Below are 23,707 nucleotides of genomic sequence, written 5' to 3'. Positions count from 1 at the left end.
TTTTGGTTCTATTGGTGTTAAAGCAAGGACCTATTTAATGGTTGACTGAAGAGGAATTGGCTATAAGCAGTGGCATGCTCCCTGTTACATATTTGTAGTTCTCAGTTAGGGAGATATTTCCGACATTGGCCCTTTGTCCCTAGCTGTGAAGAGAGAAAACAAGAAACAGCAATGCCGCTATACATTAAACCTTGGTTGCTCTTAGTGCCTACATTTTTTAGATCAATTATTTATTTACATCTGGAATAAGTTTTGTTGACATCATACCCGTCAGTGCTGCTCCAGTCATGCTATAAATGTGTTCTACGGTTCTAATTAATGTTTTACACTCAGTAGCAATGTGAGGTTTGTACAATGACCTCTTTGACCACTCTTTACAATATCCTATTAACTTTCATTTAGGCACTCCTCTGCGTCCACAGCTAAATATAGGATGTTCATAAGATGCCATACACACAAAAGGATATTATTGCATAGAGGACATGTCAAATTAAAGCTTAATCCTTTTAAAGATGAAGGGACTAGGTTTTTTTTAATATGTTGACGTAGTAGCCTATTGGTAGGTCTAAGTAGAGCCATACGTCTATAATACAAACCAAATGTGGTGTTTAATAAAACACTGTATGGAATGTCAAAAACGGTTGACCTGACAACCAGCTGACCCGGAAGAAAAGAGGACTACAAATACTAGTGGGCGGCTGTTACATTAACTACATCAACTAGAGAGAAAACCACTCACTTTTAATAACCTTCAACGACGATCGAAAAGGATGCACTCAGAGGCCTCAAGTTGGTGTACGTTTTCATCCGAGCTAAGTGGATCTGGTTCCCATTGAACGTTTCTGTCGCCTCTCTGCTTCTCCTGCTCTGACTCTGCTGCCACCCAGCGGCAGTGAAGGTGGCTTAACGTTGCTGATCATTTCCAACTTGTTAAATGTTGCGTTATTTATTTATTTACGCCGTGTTGGCGAACAGTTAATTTCCCGCCGTCATAACCAAGCCATAATAGCTCTGACTGATCGTACGACTCATTTATAGTTCATTTCGTCTATGTTTGCACAGAACAACGAGTCCTAGTACACGTCTTTTCCGTTCCTGTAGGTTACCATAAGGGAAGCACAGCCTTTGCTGTGCGCAACTGCGTTATGCTGTCAATTAAAGCAAGCCAGTACCATTTGACTGTGCCTTGTGACCACCATAGAAACACGCAGGCCCGCGGGTAATTACATCATGCCGGAGGGGATTCTCGGGATCGGCCCTACTGGGAGACACTCAGCCGCCGCCGTACGAGAGCCAAAAAACGGGTTGTCTTGGAGGCACATGGGCGCCTCTTTTTTTCTGTTGTCTGCCTTGTTTTCTTTTTTTTAAATATGCTTTGTAATGGGAATTTTACCCGAATTCCTTTTCCCAAGCGACTGGGGTCTATTTCGTCCTCGCGCGAATCAACGGTTCGGTTTCCTAGGCATAAGGACCCAGCAGTTGCAAACTTCTGTCACACGCCCTTACTTCCGCCCCACCCCCATCACCATGTGCTGCTGCCGGCAGACTGGTTGTCGACCTCTGCTAGTGTATCTGTGTGCGTGCGACTGTGTTGCGTTTGTGTGCGTGTATGTGTGCCGTCTGTGTGTTTGTGTGTGTAAGAGAGAGAGAGAGGGGGGGGGGGGGGGGGGAGAGAGAGAGAGAGAGAGAGATAGAGAGAGAAGGAGAGAGCGTGAGAGAAAGAAAGACAGCGGGAGAGAGAGTGAGAGAGAAAGGGGGGCAAGAGACAGGAAGGGATTCTTAGACGAGGAACTGTATTAGGCAGAAGGGCTGAGCAACATGATGGGATGACCTGGGAAAAAAAGCATACCTGAAAAACTGAGAACCATGGAAGACAAACAGGTCCTCCATTTTGTGCCATGTGGTAAGTTACACATAGGTGGAGTGAGGGTGAGAAGGTAGTTACTGGTGAAACCTGAGCCTTCTTGTGCCACACATGTGGAGGACCATATGCCTTCGCTTCCCTTCTCACTGGTCTCTGCTTCCTCTCTCTCTCTCTCTCTCTCTCTCTCTCTCTCTCTCTCTCTCTCTCTCTCTCTCTCTCTCTCTCTCTCTCTCTCTCTCTCTCTCTCAGAATATTACTTTCGCTCTCCCCTTCCTGTTTGTTCCTCATGTACTGTTAAGTGTTTACATCCTTTGTGTGTGTGTGTGTGTGTGTGTGTGTGTGTGTGTGTGTGTGTGTGTGTGTGTGTGTGTGTGTGTGTGTGTGTGCGTTTCAATGGTGTCTTCAAAGTGTTATAAAATGTCCTTACATTCTCAGCATGAATGTATTCTGCTCTGTGAACATGTCTATGTGTGCTATGTTAGTTTCACAATATGATGCTAGAGGATTTCCCAACATTGCAAACAGTAGTATCACGAAGATCATGTATTGCAAGGAGAGCCGGCGATTCAGAGCCGGTAGTGTGGGCCACTGTTTACGATATGTCTATAAATGGGGCTCTTCTGTTTTGTTGACATCAGCCGCCTTATCCTAAATAATGCAGAGCATTCATTCACTACTTGCCACAGGGTCTACCAGATGGGCTTCCCCATCAAATTGTTACAAGTTGACTGTTGAAATCATTTCACTATTGCCGTTTCAAATGTATGGCTTCTGTAAGGAGAGACCCCCACCATTAGCCACCATATAGCCACAGTGAACCTCTAGGTTCTAAAGAGAATTTGAATAGGATTTGCATGTGCCAGGGATGCCTTAGCTTGTGAAAAGCCCAGCATGTCTTTTGTTTTAAAGCACTCCACCTGATGTGGTGTCTATTGCCTCCTCACAGAGCAGCGTTCAAAATGATTACCTGCTATAGCCTGAAGGTTATGTAAATACTCCATAGTCATGCCATTCGAACAAAGCATTAACCATTCATAGACGCATTCGCATACAGTTGAGTTTATACGAAAATTGAGGTTTATAGATAATATGTTGGTGTATAGTTGTTTACGTACTAATTACCAAAAGACTGCACACAAAATAGTCTCCTCTCAAATTGGTCTCAATGTTTTTGTATTCAGTTAGTTTGAGTATTAAGGAAAGATGTGTTCAGGAAGGTGCCACATAGCAGATGAACCCGTCGTATTTTGTAGCTGTTCACGGGTTAAAACTTCATCAGGTTTCGAAGGCTGAGGATTAAGAAGATTATCCCTGAGAAGAATGTTCAATATTCTTAAATGGCTCAAACATATAAGCTTTTCCCTTAATTCATATGCATACAACAATTTAGTCATCCTAAAGTTGGACCGCCTGTTAAACACAACTAGTGATCTCATGCTCCAGAGAATAACTCAATTGCACCTAAATACTATAATTGAATAAGCAGTATTAATAAAGCCCTCTAATGTGTCCATCTAGAAGCTTAGAACCATGTGACTTAGCAGGATTGCTGCAGAGGAGATGGAAGTTCTTGAATGTCTAAAGAAGAGAATCCACCCCAATATAAGCCCTTAAAGTCCTGTCTTGTTACCTGGTCCGGCCACAATTACCGTTGGTCCAGTGGTCATATCCCACCAACCTGGCTGAATGCAAACCCATCGTAGTATTTACTGTTGGATTTGGATATTGGTTCTTCAGGTGTTGGAGTGGAATGAGCTGTGCTTCCTGTTTCCTGTGTATGCCGTTTGGGACGATAGTGAATGCGTCTGTTGTGTATTTTAGTGTGGTACACTATGGCCACTGCCACCCGTGTGTGTGTGTGTGTGTGCGTGTGTTCCCTTTTCCATGGAAATGAATAAGTCGTTGTCTCGTATATGAGTGGATATCAGTGTGTAAATATGTATATAATGATTTAAATCGTCGTGGAAACCCAGCTATAACCTTTTTGACAACTAGAAAGGAAGAGTTCCTGAGATTAACGTTATTTTTCAAGCTTTAAAACTCAGATGCATCTTATCCATGGAAGACTAAACAAGTATATTTTTGGGGGTTTGCAGCGTCCACAAGGACGTTCAGTAGCAAACAGAACGACTCCTGCAGTGATACCGGCAGAGTAGGCCCAGGGCTGAAGCAACTCATAACTTCTGCTGAAAAAGTGTTTTTCTACTAATGTGCTTCACAGCAACCACAGGCAACCCCTTTGGTAGGATTTAACAAAGAAGTTGGCATTGGTTACGATTTGGTTACGAAGACACAACATTTTACTCAAATTACATGGAAGACTTAGCCTCCTCTAGGCATGTTCTAAAAGGTGGTTACAAACGGTACAGGGGGTAGGAGGTCAGAGAGCAGGCTATTTTGAGCAGTGGGTTTAAGGTCGGTTGCTATGCTGATGGAAGGTTTCAGCTCACCTTCTAGAGATGTCCATCAGAGAGGATGTCGGACAGGAAATGGCGCACGGAAACCTGTTTTGAAGGCAGGACAATATTTGGGACCTTATAGACTGTGTCCTATTTCTATCTAAAAGCTTATCTGTTACCTTTCGTTATCTTATCTTATCTCTTATCTTACAAACTAAATATGTTATTTTATTCAAACTCATTTCATGCTAGTAAATCCTAATTCCCCCTGGAAAATTGATACACAGTACTGAAATTACATTTTTTCCTCTGCAGTATGTCAGCATTTAGATTAAACCAGGAGAGACAATATAGTGACACTAAACTTAATTAATTTCGATATTTTGGCATTAGCATTCCGGCTATGTAAACTACCAACCACATTTGCAGCTTTATGGAGCCTGAGGGAGAGATAACAGATGGAACAGGAACTGCTGGGTGTACTGCCAGGTGGAGTGAAACCGCTGTACAGTCACAGGTGGGGTTGGGTGTTGCCGCTTGTGTTGGCATCTGCACTTCTTCTGGCTGATAGCCCATCGATTGGTGCGGGTGTGGTGACACTCCTACCGTGGTAGTGAACAGGAGATTTTAATGCAGGCCTTCCAGGCTGACCTTTTCATTGGAGATTCATGAGCGATTTCTTCACGACACCCAAGAGCTGCATTCCTCAATGTTTTATGGATAATGCTGATGCCGCCGGAAAAGAATAATTCAGGCACACCTGGACACAAAAAAACACATTTTGCACCAGTTCTGCCGTACCCCTAACCTCACCTCACGTCGCTCTCTTAACATACCTGACAAACTGAAAACCATGGAAGACAAACAGGTCCTCCATTTTGTGCCATGTAGGAAGTTTCAAATAGGTTGGGGGTGGGTGAGAAGGTAGTTACTGGTGAAACCTGAGCCTTCTTGTGCCACACATGTGGAGGAACATATGCCTTCGCTTCCCTTTTCCCTGGTCTCTCGCTTCCTCTCTCTCTCTCTCTCTCTCTCTCTCTCTCTCTCTCTCTCTCTCTCTCTAATGCACACACACAGCACAGGGCTGTGTGTGTGCGTCTCTGTGTGAGCGGGCATGGGAACGTTCTGTCAAATCGTTGTTGTTGTGAGACCCTCCCCGGTGCAGGGATGCACAAGGGGGCCCTATCAGGCATCACAGGCAAGGAAAGGGCTCATCCCTACAGCAGTGGTATGTTCCCAGGGTCAGCAGAGATGGGGGGGATACCTTACTGCATACACAAATATCTAACACAGCAGGCCCGCTTTCTTTGTAACCAAGCAGCAGATTGAGTTTTGAGGGGGCATTATCGTCAGGTTCAGAGGCCTGTGGGTTTAAGGTCCAGTATTTTGCATCCAGTAGTCTTTGTCTTAAAAGGATATTTGACTATGATATAAGACTGTATAAAAAGAAACCATATGAGATTTGATTTTCCTGTCTTAAAATGTGTAAATGTGCACATTTGCACATCTGCAGTTTTGATCCATTTGTAATCGTTTTAAGAGAAAAAATTACACATTTTCTCAATGTCTTGCCATGTATTTCTCAAATGCATCCAATATGTAAGCCTACCACCAGCTCTGCAGCGGTTCAGCATTCACATACTGTACAACCAAAGTATTGTGTACTGTACTCACTCTCGTGCAAAATCACTGCTGGTATACTGAGTCCCACACACACTCCAAACCATGTGACCACTGGCTTTATGGATAATATGGGCATCTTTATTAGACAGCTGCCGTTGTTTCTTCTTAAGCGTATTTCTCTATGGTCACAGATCTGAACTAAGGGGGTTCCGGCCTTTCAACTCAAATTGGAATGAATGTTTTATTCGTGGCCTCAAGCAAAGGTCTCATGAATGCGGTCTCTTCTCTTCTCCCTGCAGACGACGCGTCAACCGGGAAGTCCAAAAATGGCTACACTTTCCAAGAGATGGGTACGTAGTCGTCACATACTCCCGCTCCCCGCACCGCAAGGGATTTGCAATGTGATGTATCCTGTCCATGGCCATGAATATCTTATCCGTAGCGAAAAAATATATACAGCTTTGCAGTGGTTCAGTATTCACATACAACCACTGTGTAGTCGCTGTTGTGGAAAATCACTGCTAGGATTCTGAGTCACACACACACACTGAAAACCATATGAAGCCAAAGCCACTATGACTAAACCAATGATATTGAATAATAATTTGAATAATATGGCTTGATGTTATTATTTTGTCTTTTACTATTTTGTCATTTGCATGTATTTTCAGCACTTAAGAATAACTGCAACTTTTAAGCATTAATGTAGAAGTATTACATAATGAATTCCTCATTTGTGAAGAATTGTTCATGCATGACTCCTAATAGTTAAGCTATTCATCAGTTATACATTATTATTGCCATAATTAGCTAATGATTTAAAGATAATTTATAAAGCATAAGTTAATGATTACAAACTAAGAACAATGTGCAAATAATGCTTTAAAAATACTTAATATAAATATAATATTTTGCGTGAGCTTATCTTAAGGTAGGCCCAGCTATGCAACTAATGGTTTATAATTAACTAATTAATTACTATAATTACTAACTAATCATGAATTGCAGCATTATTAAGTGTTTTAAATGAACATGTTGTAAATAGTTTGTAAACGTATGCTTTGTACACTATCTTAAAAAACATTTTCTCATTATCGTATTCATATTTTATTTTATTTTAACTGATAAGGAATTGCTTACTGATGAGTAGTCACTTAGGATGCTTTATAATGCTGAATTCATTATGAATACACACGCGAAGGAGGAATTCAATGCATTGGGTGGAGGGTGAAGGTGGAGCACATATCCCAGTTGTTGATTTCAGTTGAAAGTGGGACATTGAATCACGGTAATGCCTACCTACACTCTAATTACTCATTTGATATGCTGCAGAGCACAAATTCATTTGCAGGTGTATTGAGAGGTTAATTAGTGGCCAGATAACGACCAATATAATCTATGAGCATAATGAGAAAAGAGAATATTTTTTACTGCAGAGCTGAGACGCTTGCATTTTACGGCCACTTTTAGTTTATAAATGCAGTAAAACTGTCTTGCCGTTGCCCCTCATGAAAACCTGGGATCTCTCTATATATCCCTCTCAATTTATTCTCACTTGGATTAGGTTTTTTTACAAGGGCCTTTTGTTTATAATGGTGCGGCATGAGGTGGAATTTTTTATTGGGCATTTCTCTTCCTTTTTTACCACTTCTCCCCATACCCCCATCCTTTCCTACCCTCTCACCTTCACATTCTCACTTTATCACATTGCTTTACTTACATCCCTTACGCTTCCTTTTCTCTCTATTTATTGCTTTCTGGATCTCTCGCTGGCTTTCTTATAGACTCTCTCTCTCTCTCTCTCTCTCTCTCTCTCTCCAAGAGACAATGTTTTGTGTTTGGTTGGTGTGTGCTTTTTCACCAGATGGCAGACTGGGGAGTACAGACTCAACAGTTTCATACTGCAGATAGATCTAGAAACCTGGCTCAGTGAAGCAACTTAACCTTGACTTAATGAGTGTCGATTATCATGCCATGGCTCAATTATGTTGTGCCACCATTTCTTTTTTGGCCTGAAATCCATTGTTGGGATGGCTGGCGCAACGGACCAAATCAACCTTGAAATAACAACCTTAATTATTGCCATTTGTTACCCCGGTACAGTTGATTAAAATGCACATTAATGTGTCTGGGTTATGGAATGTGCGCTCCCACCGCCGTCTACATCCAAACACTGATTGGACAGAGATGTATGGGCCATGTGTTAGAAAATTAGGGCTCGTTCATGACTTACTTACTCTGTGTGTTGCTCTTTTCTTGATGCCCCCCCCACCCTTTACAGAGCTGCGTAAGGAGGATGCGATGTATGAGGACGTTAAGGAGAATGACTTCCAGGCCAATGTTTCAGGTGTGTGTGTGTGTGTGTGTGTGTGTGTGTGTGTGTGTGTGTGTGTGTGCGTGTGTGTGTGTGTGTGTGTGTGTGTGTGTGTGTGTGTGTGTGTGGGGGGGGTGTATGGGTGTGTCTGGGTGTATGCGTCGACTCTGATTCTGCTCTACTTTAAAAGAGCGTTACAAACTACTTTAACCCCCTGTTGTGGCATCCATATGCAGATCACGGTACACCAGAATATGGGCTACTGAACACAACCCGCAAAGTATGATTTATTTTCTTTTCTTTATGTTGATCAATGAAACGTTTTCTTAATAATTGTTAGTTTAAACCTTCAATATATTTTAAGGACATCTATCCCAATTGCTATGTATAAATATGATATATACATGAGATATCATCATGTAACGTTCAAAACATTTGACCAGATACCACTCTACGCAGACGACATTGCGTTCAATTCACTAAACCTACGTTTTTCGTTACGCCTTCCCCTCCCCAGTATGTGAGCTCCATGAACTTCCAAGAGGAGGTGCGTGCTCACAGGGACCTCGACGACTTCCTGGCCCAGTCCAGCATCTTGCTGGAGGAGGATGCCGCCACGCTGGAAGAGGTCCTCAAACACATGCTCACACGCATGGTGGACGAGGGCGGGGAAGCCTTCGAAGTGGATGCCGTCATGGAGTCCCTGTTCACCGACGCCAGCGGGTTGGATGCAAACGGTACGGCCTTTGGTAGTCAGTGGAAGAAAGTTCTTGAACGTGTTCTGAGTGTGCACTTTATGCTTTTTGCCTGAGCGCCACTGCTTTCACCGCGACACACGGTGTTAAAGTAATGATCATCTTTGTCTTCGCTGTCCCGCAGTGCATCTTCTGTCTGAGACCATCCAGGGAGTCACCACGACCCCAACAGGAATCCACTACCAGCAGTCCTGGCTCTGTATTCTGTACGTCTCTCAACTGAAATAGCAATGGTCTTTAACATATGCATTGGATTTGTATTGTTGTTGCCCATTTCAGTTGTATTCTTTTGAATTTGTTTAAATTGTAATGCACAAGATAAACGTTCTACATGCAACAGAACTCACCGGCCTCTGCTGCTCAACACATCCACCTGCAACCAAATCACTTACTGTATAATCCCTATCACTGCACAACATCCAGCACGCTGATGGTCAGAGAAGGCAACTCCTCTCACATGTCATGTTCCATTGATAAGGGGCTCGGGAACGCCCCATTCCACGACAAATAAAAACAAACTACACATGATTCATTCATACCAAGCTCCCATCGACATGCGTTCATTTGTGGTCCTGCTATTAAACAGTCCCATGCACAACATCTCTTAAAGGAACACATCCCAAAGCGTTGGTTTCATCTACTTCCTCTGTGTTTCTGGGACTCTCAGCACTAACGTCAGGAGCCTCCAGAAGCGCCACGTCTGCATCACACGCCTGGACCGACCCCAGAACTGGGGGGTGAACTGCTGCGAGGCCCGCTATGTGGTCCTCATCCTGGCTCCCTCCAGAACGGTGAGGACACCCCCACCCCCCACTGGGCCACTTAACTAACTGCTAGGGTGCTTTATGTAGCACGGTATCGTACTACGGAAACCAACAGAGGATTACACTGATGTCCTTTTAACAGACTCTTCCGGCGTTATGGGTTCAGCAGGTGTTATGCCTTCGCAAGCTGTTGGGAAAACACTGAGGTGAACTCAGGGGATGTGTGAACAGTTGCGCATCTACATTAACATTCGTTTTAGACATTTTTAACCAGTGTACACAGCAATAAATGTTTCCCAAATAACGTACAATAAAAGCAGGCGAATGCACTCCGGAGGAAAACAACCAATATATTTTTGTATAAAGGGCTAAGGCTGATGCTAAACGCGCTGCATCCATCGATTTTATCTAGTAAAATGTAACATTAGCGTTTCACTTCTGTTTTCCCACCTAGAAAAGCACCAAGACGGCCATAGAGTTGGGGAGGACGTTCGCCACCCTGCTGTCGGACATCTCTTTCCGCCAGAAGCTCCTGGAAACCCGCACCGAAGAGGAGTTCAAGAAGGAGCTGGTGCTCCAGCGACGGCTCCTCTCCAGCGGCAGCGACAAGCCCCTCGAGGAGGTGGTCGACGACACAGACCCCCGTAAAGGGAAGCCCCTGGAGGTACGGTCACGGAGCAGGCGAGCTGCACTTTACACAGTAACGGACTGAGACTTTGGCCGACCTTTTGTGGTGGATGAGATTTGTCTTTACATGGAGGATTCAATCAGTTTCCCTTTTCACTCTGATATTTTCGACGATGTTGACTGTTGGTACGTGAGTAAGACAGCGTGTTTTGCGTGTAATGTAACAGGATTTTTTTTTTAGCTTTAGGTCCAAAATAAGTTTTAATCCAACAAACCTAAGTTATGTATGTCGATCAGTTCCACTGTCATTATTCTTCAGAATGAAGAATGACCTTACCCTCAACCCTTAACCCTAACCCTGAGTTCCCTAACCCAGTTCACAGATTTCCTGAAACCATTCAAGGGTGTGTACGACGACCTCCGCAGAAGACTTCCGCTCTACCCCTCAGATTTCACAGATGGTACGGCTTCTAAACCCCTCTGAAGAATCCTGGTGGAAACAAAGCCTTTGCCAAAGCCCAACGCATTTGTAGCGGCGATTTACTCTGATATTTGTTGTGCAACACAAAATGAATGATATAAACATACTGTTTTAACGGGGAGAAGCATAAGAGGTAGCAACTGTGTCTGGTCTGTGATTTTAGCGCTAGCCTCAAATATAATAGGACTCAAGTCTATTTTAAAACATAATTTAGCTTCTGCCACATCAAACATGTGCTTTGGGCTTAACACAAAGAAAAAAAATAAAATAAATGACTAACTCTGTCCTCTGATTGGTCTGTCAAGGTATCGTGGGGCCTGACCGCTCGTTACTGAAGTACACCACCACGGCCATCTTCCTCTACATCACCATTCTGCTGCCGGCCATCGCCTTCGGCTCGCTCAATGACGAGAGCACCAGAGGGGAAATAAGTAAGTGATGGAAGCTCAGAGAAGCTCAGCAGTATCATCATCATTGATCCCAAAAGCCTTATTCAACCATTCAAGTATTCTGTATTTGGCAGGAGCATCAAATCCAAATATTGACATTGCTAGTTAAACTATGTTTCCGAGTAGGTTGGTGGTAACATTGCTGTTTTCTAAATCAAATACCTTCCCGGTAGCTAAGCTCTTTTATGGATGAGGTAGCACGGCAGTGTCCACAGAAGCTACATATCTAGAGGATTTCTGAGGGCCATGCACAGCGTAGATTTCTGCTGCAGTCGGGAATATATCTACGAAGCAGTACCCCCAATTCAAAAATATATTCTTCTTTTTAATCCTGTAAACTCCTGTCAATCTGGCATGGCATGATTCAGTCTCGCGTGTGTTGTGAGTTGAGATTGCAGGATATTGTTTGATAAATTGTGTAATCCACAATTTAACTAAACGTTCTTACCTGCGTATCTGTTTGACTGACAGGTATACGGATCACTAAGGTAGCATTATATAGGCATGAAGCTGGCTTAAGATAAAGGAAGGTCTGATGGCTTCTGATGTAGTGAACTACTTAAGCCAATTTTTTTTAGCTTAGCTCGCAACATTTATCTGACTGGAAGCTTCTGTGTAGTGAAGCTTCACTTAATGTAGGACACCTGGTAGCTAAGCTCACTACACTTTCCGAGTAGCTTGCCCAAAAAACTGCATAAACTTTCCAAAATATAATCCAATTTAGCCTGGCTCAAAAGTTAAAAAGTACCATTTTCTTCCGCTCTTTGAGCATTCATATCTGGCCTCAGCAAAGCGATTAAATAAAAAAAAAACCTCCTTTACTGATACTGTGAAAGCACCACCACCTGTGCGGACGGAATCGGCGGTTAAAGTAATTGGGCTTAACCCCTTTGTGACTTCTTCTTCTGCTGTGGTGCAGACGTGCAGAAGACCATCGTTGGCCAGAGCATCGGTGGGGTGATCTACGCTCTGTTCGCGGGCTCCCCCCTGGTCATCCCCCTGACCACCGCACCACTCGCCATCTTCATCAGTGGTACGAAGCCGGCCCACTGCCATATGTCCCTCTTTATGAGCCCATCAATAAAACACGCTGGGTTTCATTTGGACATTATTGCTAATTTGAGTGAAATCCTCCGTGTTATATGCCGTGTTCATTAACCTCGTTGTACCCTTCTGCAGCGTGTTCAAAGCACTTATATTGACTATAAACCGTGTTCGTGTGTGTGTTCATCTGTGTGTGTGTTCATCTGTGTGTGTGTGTGTGTGAGTGTGTGTATGTTCAAATGTGTTCATGTGTGTCTGTGTCTATGTTTTCATCTGTGTGTGTGTGTGCGTATTAAACTATGTGTGTGTGTGTGTGTATGTGTGTGTGGTGTGTGTGTGTGTGTGTGTGTGTTCACACATGTTCATGTGTGTGTGTATTCATGTGTGTGTATTCATCTGTATGTGTGTGTGTGTGTGTCTTTTCCCTGGTATGTCTTTTTCCTACAGTGATTAGGGGGATCTGTGACGACTATGCCATCGACTTTGAGGCGTTCTACGCCTGCATCGGCTTATGGAACAGCCTGTTCCTCATCCTGGGAGGCCTGTTCAACGTGAGCCTGCTAATGAAGCTCTTCAAACGGTGAGGCGGTGACACCACTCTGCTCTTACGCCTGCTTCTTCCTCCAACACTGGAAAGCAAAACAGCCGTGCCCCTATACACTATAATGCGTCGGTTCAACCAGAGGCATCATGTGCGCTGCACCTCCCGTGGATCAAAGTGAGCAGTTTGGTTAAGCATTCATGATTTTGCTGCGTCTGTAATTGTCTCTCCAGCTCCACAGAGGAAGTCATCGCCTTGTTCATCTCCATCGCCTTTGTGGGCGATGCGGTGAAAGGAACTGTGAAAAGTGAGTTACGCCTGGCTACCGATCGACGCAAACAACAACATTCCACGCCACACGGTCCGCCCCGCTGCATGCATAGTGATAGATCGCTCGTGTAATATAGCATGGGGAAACCGAATAGCCTGGCAATTCAGTTTTTTTCCCCCCGCCTCTTCATGTTGCAAAGCAAATCTGCCATGTCTTTTGTGGCAGTCTTTAGAGGCCGAGCCAGCGAGCACGCAATCAAACAAAAGCCCGCGGGCTGGCAACGGAAGGGGAGGGAGGGGATTGAAAACCTTATAATGTTAATGTTGTTTAGGGTCTCGTGGCGCGAGCGTACCCTCGATCCGGTCCTCGTGGGGGTTTTCCTCCGTGACAGTGAAGCACACCCTGAGCATGTACCGGGTTCCTTTGTAGCGCCCGGGTTGTTTGTTTCCTTTGAGCCCGAGGCTATATATATATACATACAATCACTGATGTAAAAACAGCACTTTGCTGCCAAGAATGGTCCTCGACCGCATAGGCAGTAACAAAGGGATGTTCGCCAGTACGTATTTTTTCATATCTTTATATTCGATAGTTTTAGCAATTACTTTTTTGGGGTTGATTGTTAGGGGTTGATAGTTGTTAAGGCCTGCAAGAGGTAGAGGGCTGTTTGGTCCTTCTAATAATATATTTTCTATGTATTGTTTGATTTATTGATCTATTGATCTATTGATTGATTGATAGATTCTCTTTTTCCATTTATCGCTCTCCTTTCTGCCTCTCTATCCTCCCCCCCCCCCCCCCCCCCCTCGAAACTGTTCTCCCTCGCCCTCCCCCAGTCTTCAACCACTTCTACCACGGCCCCACCCTAACCACCACCAACGCCACCCTGGCCCTGGAGCAGATCAGGCAGCTCCTGGAGAACGCCTCCCAGACGGGCAACGTCAGCACGGTGTTCCTGCCCGAGTCCCTGGTGCACAGTACCAGGGAGAGGCCTGTCCTGTGTCTGCTCCTCATGCTGGCGACCCTGTGGCTGGGCTACGCCCTCTACCTCGTCAAGAGGAGGTGAGTGTGTGGGGGGCGAGGCACAGCAGGGGGGAGGGGGACGAGGCACAGCAGGGGAGAGGAGGGGAGTGTGTGGGGGACGAGGCACAGCAGGGGGGAGGGGGACGAGGCACAGCAGGGGGGAGGGGGACGAGGCACAGCAGGGGGGAGGGGGGGAGTGTGTGGGGGACGAGGCACAGCAGGGGAGAGGGGGAGGAGTGTGTGGGGGACGAGGCACAGCAGGGGAGAGGGGGAGGAGTGTGTGGGGGACGAGGCACAGCAGGGGGGAGGGGGGGAGTGTGTGGGGGACGAGGCACAGCAGGGGGGAGGGGGGGAGTGTGTGGGGGACGAGGCACAGCAGGGGGGAGGGGGGGAGTGTGTGGGGGACGAGGCACAGCAGGGGGGAGGGGGGGAGTGTGTGGGGGACGAGGCACAGCAGGGGAGAGGGGGAGGAGTGTGTGGGGGACGAGGCACAGCAGGGGGGAGGGGGGGAGTGTGTGGGGGACGAGGCACAGCAGGGGAGAGGGGGAGGAGTGTGTGGGGGACGAGGCACAGCAGGGGGGAGGGGGGGAGTGTGTGGGGGACGAGGCACAGCAGGGGAGAGGGGGAGGAGTGTGTGGGGGACGAGGCACAGCAGGGGAGAGGGGGAGGAGTGTGTGGGGGACGAGGCACAGCAGGGGGGAGGGGGGGAGTGTGTGGGGGACGAGGCACAGCAGGGGAGAGGGGGAGGAGTGTGTGGGGGACGAGGCACAGCAGGGGGGAGGGGGACGAGGCACAGCAGGGGGGAGGGGGACGAGGCACAGCAGGGGGGAGGGGGACGAGGCACAGCAGGGGAGAGGGGGAGGAGTGTGTGGGGGACGAGGCACAGCAGGGGGGAGGGGGAGGGGGAGGAGTGTGTGGGGGACGAGGCACAGCAGGGGAGAGGAGGGGAGTGTGTGGGGGACGAGGCACAGCAGGGGGGAGGGGGACGAGGCACAGCAGGGGGGAGGGGGAGGGGGACGAGGCACAGCATGGGGGAGGGGGAGGAGGCACAGCAGGGGGGAGGAGGAGGAGGGGAGTGTGTGTGGGACGAGGCACAGCAGGGGGGATCGGGAGGGGAGTGGTTTTAATCATCAGCCCCCACACCAGATTTATTCAGGTCGTTTTGGACGTCAGGACCACAGGCTGATGCTGCCCTGCTGCTGTCGCTTTATTAGCTGCTGGTGGGACACGCTGAGCGATGCGAGTCTGGGAGGAGTTATGGAGGAGACAGTGTTATCTCTTTGGGGGGGAGGGGGGAGTCGTCGGGAGGCGGTTCAGATACGCTCAGAAAACGCTACGATTCTGGAAGGAAGGATTCAGAGATCTTTATTCTTTATCTTTATTTTTCTTCTTGCCTTAAAAGCTTTGGGGGAAATGTGTCTCCCAGGCCAAATGCTCATCGTCACTGAAAGCCTTTGTCTCTGAAGACAGGGGGAAGAGTGTGTTTTTACCCGGCTATGACATGTTGAAAGAAGGGGCAGGATTTGGATGACAGTCTTTTTAAGTTAGAGATATGCCGTATGTGTGTGTATATATATATATATATATATATATATATATATATATATATATACATACACATATAAAGATATACATATGCATATGTGTGTGTGCCTGTGTAAGAGCACCCCATTGACCTGCTTCCTTTTGTTTCCATCCCCTCAGTCCGTACCTGAACGGTCGGATCCGGGAGGTGGTGTCTGATTGTGCCCTGCCCATCTCCGTGCTGATCGTGTCTTTCATTGGCTCCTACCTCTTCCTGGACATCGAGCGTGAGTGCACTGCATGCTCCTTGAGTAAAAAGAAGAAAAGCGGAAAAACTGACAGGCCCTACTCAGCCCACACACAGCCACAGGCTGCGGTTGAAAATCATTGTTAAAGGTTGTATCAGCGACGTTAGGCCGAAACATAAATGATCACATTCATCGGATCTTTCCTCCCGATCAGCTAGCTGCCCGCCCCATCTGCAGGCCGTCAAAAGGCGTCTCTGTAGGCAGCCTATGCTCTGAGATTGTACAAGAAAAACAAATGGTCATACCAACCACTCAAAGCCAAAATAATTAGTATTCCAACCACCGACAAGGGGTGGGTGTTGTGGGGTTTTGCGTTGATCATAGTTTTTTACTGGATGCACGAAACACAGAAGGGAGGGGCGAGCTGGCTCTGTTTGTTTGGGATCTCGCTTCAAATACAACAGAAGTGACGTCGCCCAACATCGCTGACGCAACCTTTAACCACTGTGATTTATGTGTGAATGACGGCGGGAGATAACGAACCTCATCACAGTGAACAAAGCCCAGCGTGAACAGAATTAGTTACGAAGGCGGACACTATGTGCTCTTTGAAATGGTCCTGCTCCTTGCTTTCCTCTGCGTCTCCGCTCACCCCTCCGCGTTCCTCTGTTTTCCTCGGTGTTCAGTTCCCGTGTTCCACCACTTGGTCGGTCGGCCCATCTTCAACTTTGCGCCGTTCGACAAGCTGACGGGGATGAACACGCTCAGCGCCGTGGGCCTCGGCTTCCTCCTCGCCCTGCTCATTTTCATCGACCAGAACATCGTCATCTCCCTCACGCACGTGCCGGAGCACAAGTAAGGCGCCCCGCGCTGACGCTAACCGCTAACCGCTAGCCTGTTTAACGCATCGGGCACAATGCTAGTTTCTCAGTGTGCAATGGACACCAAATGCAGCACTTCAAGGTCCCATGACTCAACTCATCAGCTTTGTTAATACAGGGTATCACAGCCTCAGATGTACATGCCAGTAAATAGTTATAAAGGGCTGTGTTTTAAATGATGGTCCAAAGACTTCTTTACACATGAACATGTGATTTCGTACTTGAACTTGTCTCGAATTATAAAATAATGGAAATTCTACCTCATATTTGTGCAGAACTTTTGCTTATAAGCTGGATATGCACATAATTAGATTTTGGATTTTATATATAAATGGATTTAGTTCATTTTGTGAGTTATATTACTATCCTGTACAGATCAATTATTACAATTAGTTATAAACTCATTTTTATTATCAATTAGTTATAAACTCATTTTGCTTAACGACGTGTTCTAGTATATTCACCCTTAATTCAGCCTCTTTTCATCTTCCTAGAACAATGTGCCCTACATAGACACTAGCCGGCGACTTGCCATAAGCATGCCCAGTCTGTGTTGTTCTGTGCATCTGACCGCCAACGACTGGAGCAGGCACCAGCCACCTGGAGCGGGGGTGGGGGGCGGCCAGTGAGAGTGAACGGTTGTGGTTCTGCCAACAGGCTGCTGAAAGGGACGGCGTTCCACTGGGACCTGGTGCTCACGGGCCTCATCAACATCCTCATGTCGTGCCTGGGGTTGCCATGGATGCACGCTGCCTTCCCTCACTCCTCGCTCCACGCACGCCAGCTGGCCAAGACGGAGCAGCACGTGGAGAACGGGCACCTGTACACCACGTAGGTTCACGATGAAAGGGTTTTATTCTGGAATATGGCCCGAGGTGGCTCCGGAGGTAGAGCGGGTTGACTTGTAACCGGAAGGTTGCTAGGTCGATTCCCGGCGCTTCCCAGCCTACTGTCGTGGTGTCTCTGAGCAAGACAGTGGACCCAATCAGCACCAGACGAGCCGGCTGTCGCCTTGCATGGTTGACACCGCCGTCGGTGTATGTCTCTTGTTTATGAAAAGAAATATGTGTAATGTTTTGATGGTTGTATTTAAATGTTGTTTTTATCTATCGCTAATTTCTAATTAAAGTCTTGCGGAATGCATTCGTGGATGGGAAATCTTTATAATTGCTCATTTGGGTTGATTTGCCCTTAGATGAGTTTGCACGAAGATTAACTTTTGCACGGAGGTTAACTAAGATTTGTAAACACGCATTGAGATTCTGTAGGAATTGAAACAAACAAAATGTACTACTCACCTTAGTGCTGGTTGCAACCATTATAAAAAGCAGCCATCCCATTTGAATTGGGTGGAATGAACACACAATTCAAAAGGTTTTCTTTAAATTCCTTATTATGGTCTTGTTGATCCCTCAACCCAGAACCTCATTGCACATTTATCTTTAGCTCACATTTCTTCACTGCATATGATCGGCTTACCAAAGCCTCCCCTCGATCCCCCCCAGGGGACATCCACAACCAAAGCAACCGTCCACCTCCCCCTAACCGGTTCCTCCCCCCCGCAGCATCGTCAGTGTGAAGGAGACCCGCCTGACAGCCCTTGCGGCCAACATCCTGATCGGCGTGTCCGTGTACATGCTGCCCATCCCACTGCAGTGGATCCCCAAGCCAGTCCTCTACGGCCTCTTCCTCTACATCGCTGCCACCTCGCTGGACGGCAACCAGATGGTGGACCGCATGCAGCTGCTGTTCAAGGAACAGGTAGGTGGAGGCTGGGGTTAGAGGCTGGGGTTAGAGGCTGGGGTTAGAGGCTGGGGTTAGAGGGTGGGGTTAGAGGCTGGGGTTAGAGGCTGGGGTTAGAGGGTGGGGTTAGAGGCTGGGGTTAGAGGCTGGGGTTAGAGGCTGGGGTTAGAGGGTGGGGTTAGAGGCTGGGGTTAGAGGCTGGGGTTAGAGGCTGGGGTTAGAGGCTGGGGTTAGAGGGTGGGGTTAGAGGCTGGGGTTAGAGGCTGGGGTTAGAGGCTGGGGTTAGAGGGTGGGGTTAGAGGCTGGGGTTAGAGGGTAGACCGCATGGTGCTGTTGTTCAAGAAGCAGATAGATGGAGGGTGGGGTTAGATGGTAACACTTTGCAATTAGGCTGATTGAAATAACCATTTATTAACATTAGTAAATGCACTTGTACACGTTTTAACAAAGTATTACACAGGGTTTAGGGTAAGTTGGGGTTAGTGGGTAATAGTTAACTCTTACCCACCTACAGTGTTGAATAATGTATTAATGAATACGATAGTTAACACCATGACCGTATTTAACATAGACGCCATTAGTAGACATGAACGCCATTAGTGAATGATTACTAGACCATTAGTTCACTGTTAATTACTGCATGAACGAATGTTTGTTAATGGTTATTTAATGGCTTGTATAGTGTTAGATGGTGGATGCGTGACTCCACTGCTTAAGAGCAGGTAGGAGAGATCCCTCTTTAATTAGTGTTGGATTTATAAAACACTTTATTAAGCGTGGATGGAGAGTGGATATCTCTCCGTCTGTCTCTGTCCGTCTACTTTATCTAGGGTCTCTGTACGTATCCACCTACTGTCTCTATCTGTCTAGATAAACACTTTATTAATCCCTGAGGGGAAATGCAGGTGTTCCAGCAGCCAAAGGGGACAGAAGAGTGCAGATAAAGAACAAATAGGATCAAATAAATACAGAGATCTCTCTCTCGCTGAATATATCTACATATATCTACATCTATTATATCTACTGCCTCTTCCTACTCTGTCTGTCTGTCTGTCTGTCTGTCTGTCTGTCTGTCTGTCTGTCTGTCTGTCTGTCTGTCTGTCTGTCTGTCTGTCTGTCTCTGTCGGTCTGTCTGTGTATAATCAATGCAACCAACTTTGAGGTTGGTTCATGCATGTAGGCAGGCCCATACAGACACACAACGCAGGGCCATACAGACACACAACGCAGGGCCATACAGACACACAACGCAGGCCCATACAGACACTCAACGCAGGCCCATACAGACACTCAACGCAGGCCCATACAGACACACAACGCAGGGCCATACAGACACACAACGCAGCCCCATACAGACACACAACGCAGGCCCATACAGACACAAAACGCATGGCCATACAGACACACAACGCAGGCCCATACAGACACACAACGCAGCCCCATACAGACACACAACGCAGGCCCATACAGACACATAACACATGGCCATACAGACACACAACGCAGGGCCATACAGACACACAACGCGGGGCCATACAGACACACAACGCAGGGCCATACAGACACACAACGCAGGGCCATACAGACACACAACACAGGCCCATACAGACACACAACGCAGTCCCATACAGACACACAACGCAGGCCCATACAGACACACAACGCAGGGCCATACAGACACACAACGCAGGCCCATACAGACACACAACGCAGCCCCATACAGACACACAACGCAGGCCCATACAGACACAAAACGCATGGCCATACAGACACACAACGCAGGCCCATACAGACACACAACGCAGCCCCATACAGACACACAACGCAGGCCCATACAGACACATAACACATGGCCATACAGACACACAACGCAGGGCCATACAGACACACAACGCGGGGCCATACAGACACACAACGCAGGGCCATACAGACACACAACGCAGGGCCATACAGACACACAACACAGGCCCATACAGACACACAACGCAGTCCCATACAGACACACAACGCAGGCCCATACAGACACAAAACGCATGGCCATACAGACACACAACGCAGGCCCATACAGACACACAACGCAGCCCCATACAGACACACAACGCAGGCCCATACAGACACATAACACATGGCCATACAGACACACAACGCAGGGCCATACAGACACACAACGCGGGGCCATACAGACACACAACGCAGGGCCATACAGACACACAACGCAGGGCCATACAGACACACACCATCAGACAGACATTGAGATACGTTTGACATGAGACTAACCACTGCTTCCCCCCCCCCCCCCCCAGACGTCCTACCCCCCCACCCACTACATCCGCCGGGTGCCCCAGAGGAAGGTGCACTACTTCACGGCGCTGCAGATGGTCCAGCTGGTGGTGCTCTGTGCCTTCGGCATGTACCCCCTCCCCTACATGAAGATGGTGTTCCCACTGCTCATGATCCTGCTCGTCCCCATCAGGTAAACAGACGGGCACAGCGCCACACAGCCACACCACACTCACGGGGTCCGCTGTCGACCCCTGCCAGCCGCCAGGGGGCAGACCTGGAGCGTTGGGCAGGTTCTGAAACGCAGGGTTACATATTAGAACGACCGGTCGGTTTGCAGCTCTGGCAGGTAAAGAGGCACGATTCTGGGATGAGATGTTGAAGCCTGACTGCACACAGGCCAATGTGCTTTCACACCTAAGCCTGGTGGTTTGTTTGCCATGTGAGAGCTACGCCTTGTGGCGACCAGGTCCCTGGCCGCTCCGATGACACATGCGTCATTCCCCCTCTCTCTCATTCAACCCACTTCCTGTCAGTGTTCTCTGTTCTGTCCATAAAGGCACGCACACAACGCCCATAAAAGGTGTTGTTAATTGTTAATGAAAAAAGATTGATTGTCATTTTGCTCGACTGCCACTGTGTTAAACCATCTGTGTGTGCGTGTGTGCGTGTGTGCGTGTGTGTGTGTGTGTGTGTGTGTGTGTGTGTGTGTCTAATTTCAGGACTCATCTGCTTCCACGATTGATCGACGCCAAGTATCTGGACATCATGGATTCTCAGCACATGTAGAAAAGACCTGTGTGTGTGTGTATGTGACCAGGTCAAAAGACTGGTTGATTGTATTGAGCAGTGATGTACAACATGCTTGCAAGGTTTCATATATCGGAGGCTGATTACGTTGACTTAGGCTAGCTGGTGTTAGCCTGTCAACATGGATGAACAATTTAAGTGCCTTAATGCATTCATAAAATCTCCAACAGTACAATCAATGTTGTTTTATAGTTAACATATTCCTACTGGAGGACCTTGTGGTGTCCAATTCATTTTGTTAAATTGATGGCATTTATTTTTAGACTTTGTTAGTAAGGGCAACATTTTTATATTGAACTAACTGAAATGTTCAGTTATGGAATTATCTTATTTGCAAAACATGATGCCTATTTTGTGGTTTCTTAATGGATTCTATGTTAAGAAAATGTAGTGTTATGTTAAGTTAAGTTCAAGTTCAAAATACCAATTTACTATGCTGAAACACATAAGAAATGCAAACTGCTGTAAAACGTCTTTGCACTAATCAAGTGTAGGGGACTACAACGCCAGCAATATGCAACAAAGTGGTCATGTTTGTCCTGCTTGTTCTTATATCATCTTTTTACAACGAGTTATTAGAGTTGTAACATGTTCATGAAATTAATATCACAGAGTTGTGGCTGTCTTCGAACATCAAACCATTAAAGCTCCCTCAGTGAACTGAAGGCTTGTGTTCTGGTTGTTTTTCCACGGTGTTTATCGATTGAAAGGCTAGAGCGATGAGTTACATAAAGAACTGTTTTTTATTAGGACTCAGACAACACAAATTACTGGTTGGACAATATAATGGATGTTTGATTCTGTATTGTGATAGGCTTTACTGACTAATTAAACTTAGAATCAATTGCACTGAATTGATGAGGGGGGCACTTGCTAGTTAGAGTATACCCATTCAGCACCATCACTGTAATATGGATCTGCGGTATCAATGGCTTCAGACTAAAAAGACGAGAACAACAGTGATCCATACAATGGCGCTCACAGGAATGTGTTTGCAAAATGCCCAATAGATGGCAGTAAAAGCCCACTTTGTAAAAAAGAAATCCCGATTATACCATTCGGAATAAAAACGTATATATAAATAACAAAAAAAATAATCCTTGATTCATACCATTCAACAGGTGGTTAATCAAGTTATTTATTTTAATCTGGTAATTCTTTTGAAGTTGGCTTAATGTTTATGCAAAACAATTCAGTGCCACATTAATTTGAGGGAACTACATTTTGAATGTGTTAGTAATAATGAAAAGTAATTAAAAGTGAATGTTGTATTATTTCTAATTGTGTGTGAGAAATGAGTACACATCTGTTAGGTGTGTATCTTAAGGCTTAGGATGTGCACGACTGTTTTATTTTATCATTGTGTGTTTTAATTCATATCTGTTAGGTGTGTGTCTGTGGGCTTAGTTGGTTCACGTCTGTCTTTATGGATGATATTGTGTGCTAATGAGTGCATTGACGTTTGGAGATGCCCTAAGCGCCGATATGTCATCAAAATGAGAGAGAAACACAGATGGAGTTGAAACACCTTCTATCCACTTTTAAGTCTTTTCTAGTGATCAGCCCCTCATAAACTTGGTTTGCGCTACTTTTTCAGTTAAAGTTGTAACACTGTTCACGATACAATGACTGGGTATTCCTGTGTTTTTGTCTCGGAAAAAGGTAGAAGCCAAGTCAAATAACTATAAGACAATGTTTTTCCACATCTCTAATGTTACATCGGCCCCCTGCTGGCCCGACACATGTGAACACAACTTGAAATGACCCATGTACACCTTGGTCACACCTTATCATGCTACTTTCAGATACAAAAACAGCTCTTCTACTGTTGCCGTTCATGACATATGAGATTGAGGCTTTCTATAATGGCTTGCATTATCTCCCCTGCCGACAGACATATCTACCATCTGCTTCCCTTTTGTGCACACACTGTTTATATCTACAAATAACACCACCGCCATCTGTGTTTACTTGCAATTATTGTGTGGAAAGAGAACCAAGTCATTATTGAGGGCGGCAGCATGGCCTCTCGATGTATGCCCCTTGACCACCGCTTGGCCAGAGCA

General features: G+C 46.3%; 1 protein-coding gene across 1 annotated transcript; it reads left to right on the top strand.

The window, feature by feature from the left end:
- Positions 1-1,723: 1,723 nt before the first annotated feature.
- On the top strand, positions 1,724-22,306 carry LOC307081393 (solute carrier family 4 member 11-like). The gene is made up of 20 exons (XM_079744548.1): positions 1,724-1,903; positions 6,186-6,236; positions 8,168-8,233; positions 8,437-8,480; positions 8,718-8,937; positions 9,080-9,161; positions 9,623-9,746; positions 10,174-10,383; positions 10,723-10,807; positions 11,133-11,258; positions 12,196-12,309; positions 12,768-12,900; positions 13,095-13,168; positions 13,969-14,194; positions 15,860-15,966; positions 16,614-16,782; positions 17,466-17,639; positions 18,374-18,569; positions 20,855-21,024; positions 21,554-22,306. Exons 1-20 carry the CDS (start codon positions 1,867-1,869, stop codon positions 21,618-21,620), a joined length of 2,475 nt encoding a protein of 824 aa, XP_079600674.1. The 5' UTR covers positions 1,724-1,866; the 3' UTR covers positions 21,621-22,306.
- Positions 22,307-23,707: the final 1,401 nt, after the last annotated feature.

The sequence above is a fragment of the Pollachius pollachius genome (assembly GCF_949987615.1).
Source record: "Pollachius pollachius genome assembly, chromosome: 10".
Lineage (NCBI taxonomy): Eukaryota > Metazoa > Chordata > Actinopteri > Gadiformes > Gadidae > Pollachius > Pollachius pollachius.
Note: the sequence above shows the minus strand (reverse complement) of the source record. Positions and strands in the feature narration are given on the sequence as shown.

What these genes read in the sequence shown, in the direction of transcription:
- LOC307081393 (XM_079744548.1), top strand. Translation starts at nt 1,867, where the DNA reads ATGGAAGACAAACAGGTCCTCCATTTTGTGCCATGTG. An exon ending in CTCTACCTCGTCAAGAGGAG is followed by an intron (nt 14,195 to 15,859) that starts GTGAGTGTGTGG and finishes CCATCCCCTCAG; the next exon opens with TCCGTACCTGAACGGTCGGA. An exon ending in ATCCTGCTCGTCCCCATCAG is followed by an intron (nt 21,025 to 21,553) that starts GTAAACAGACGG and finishes GTCTAATTTCAG; the next exon opens with GACTCATCTGCTTCCACGAT.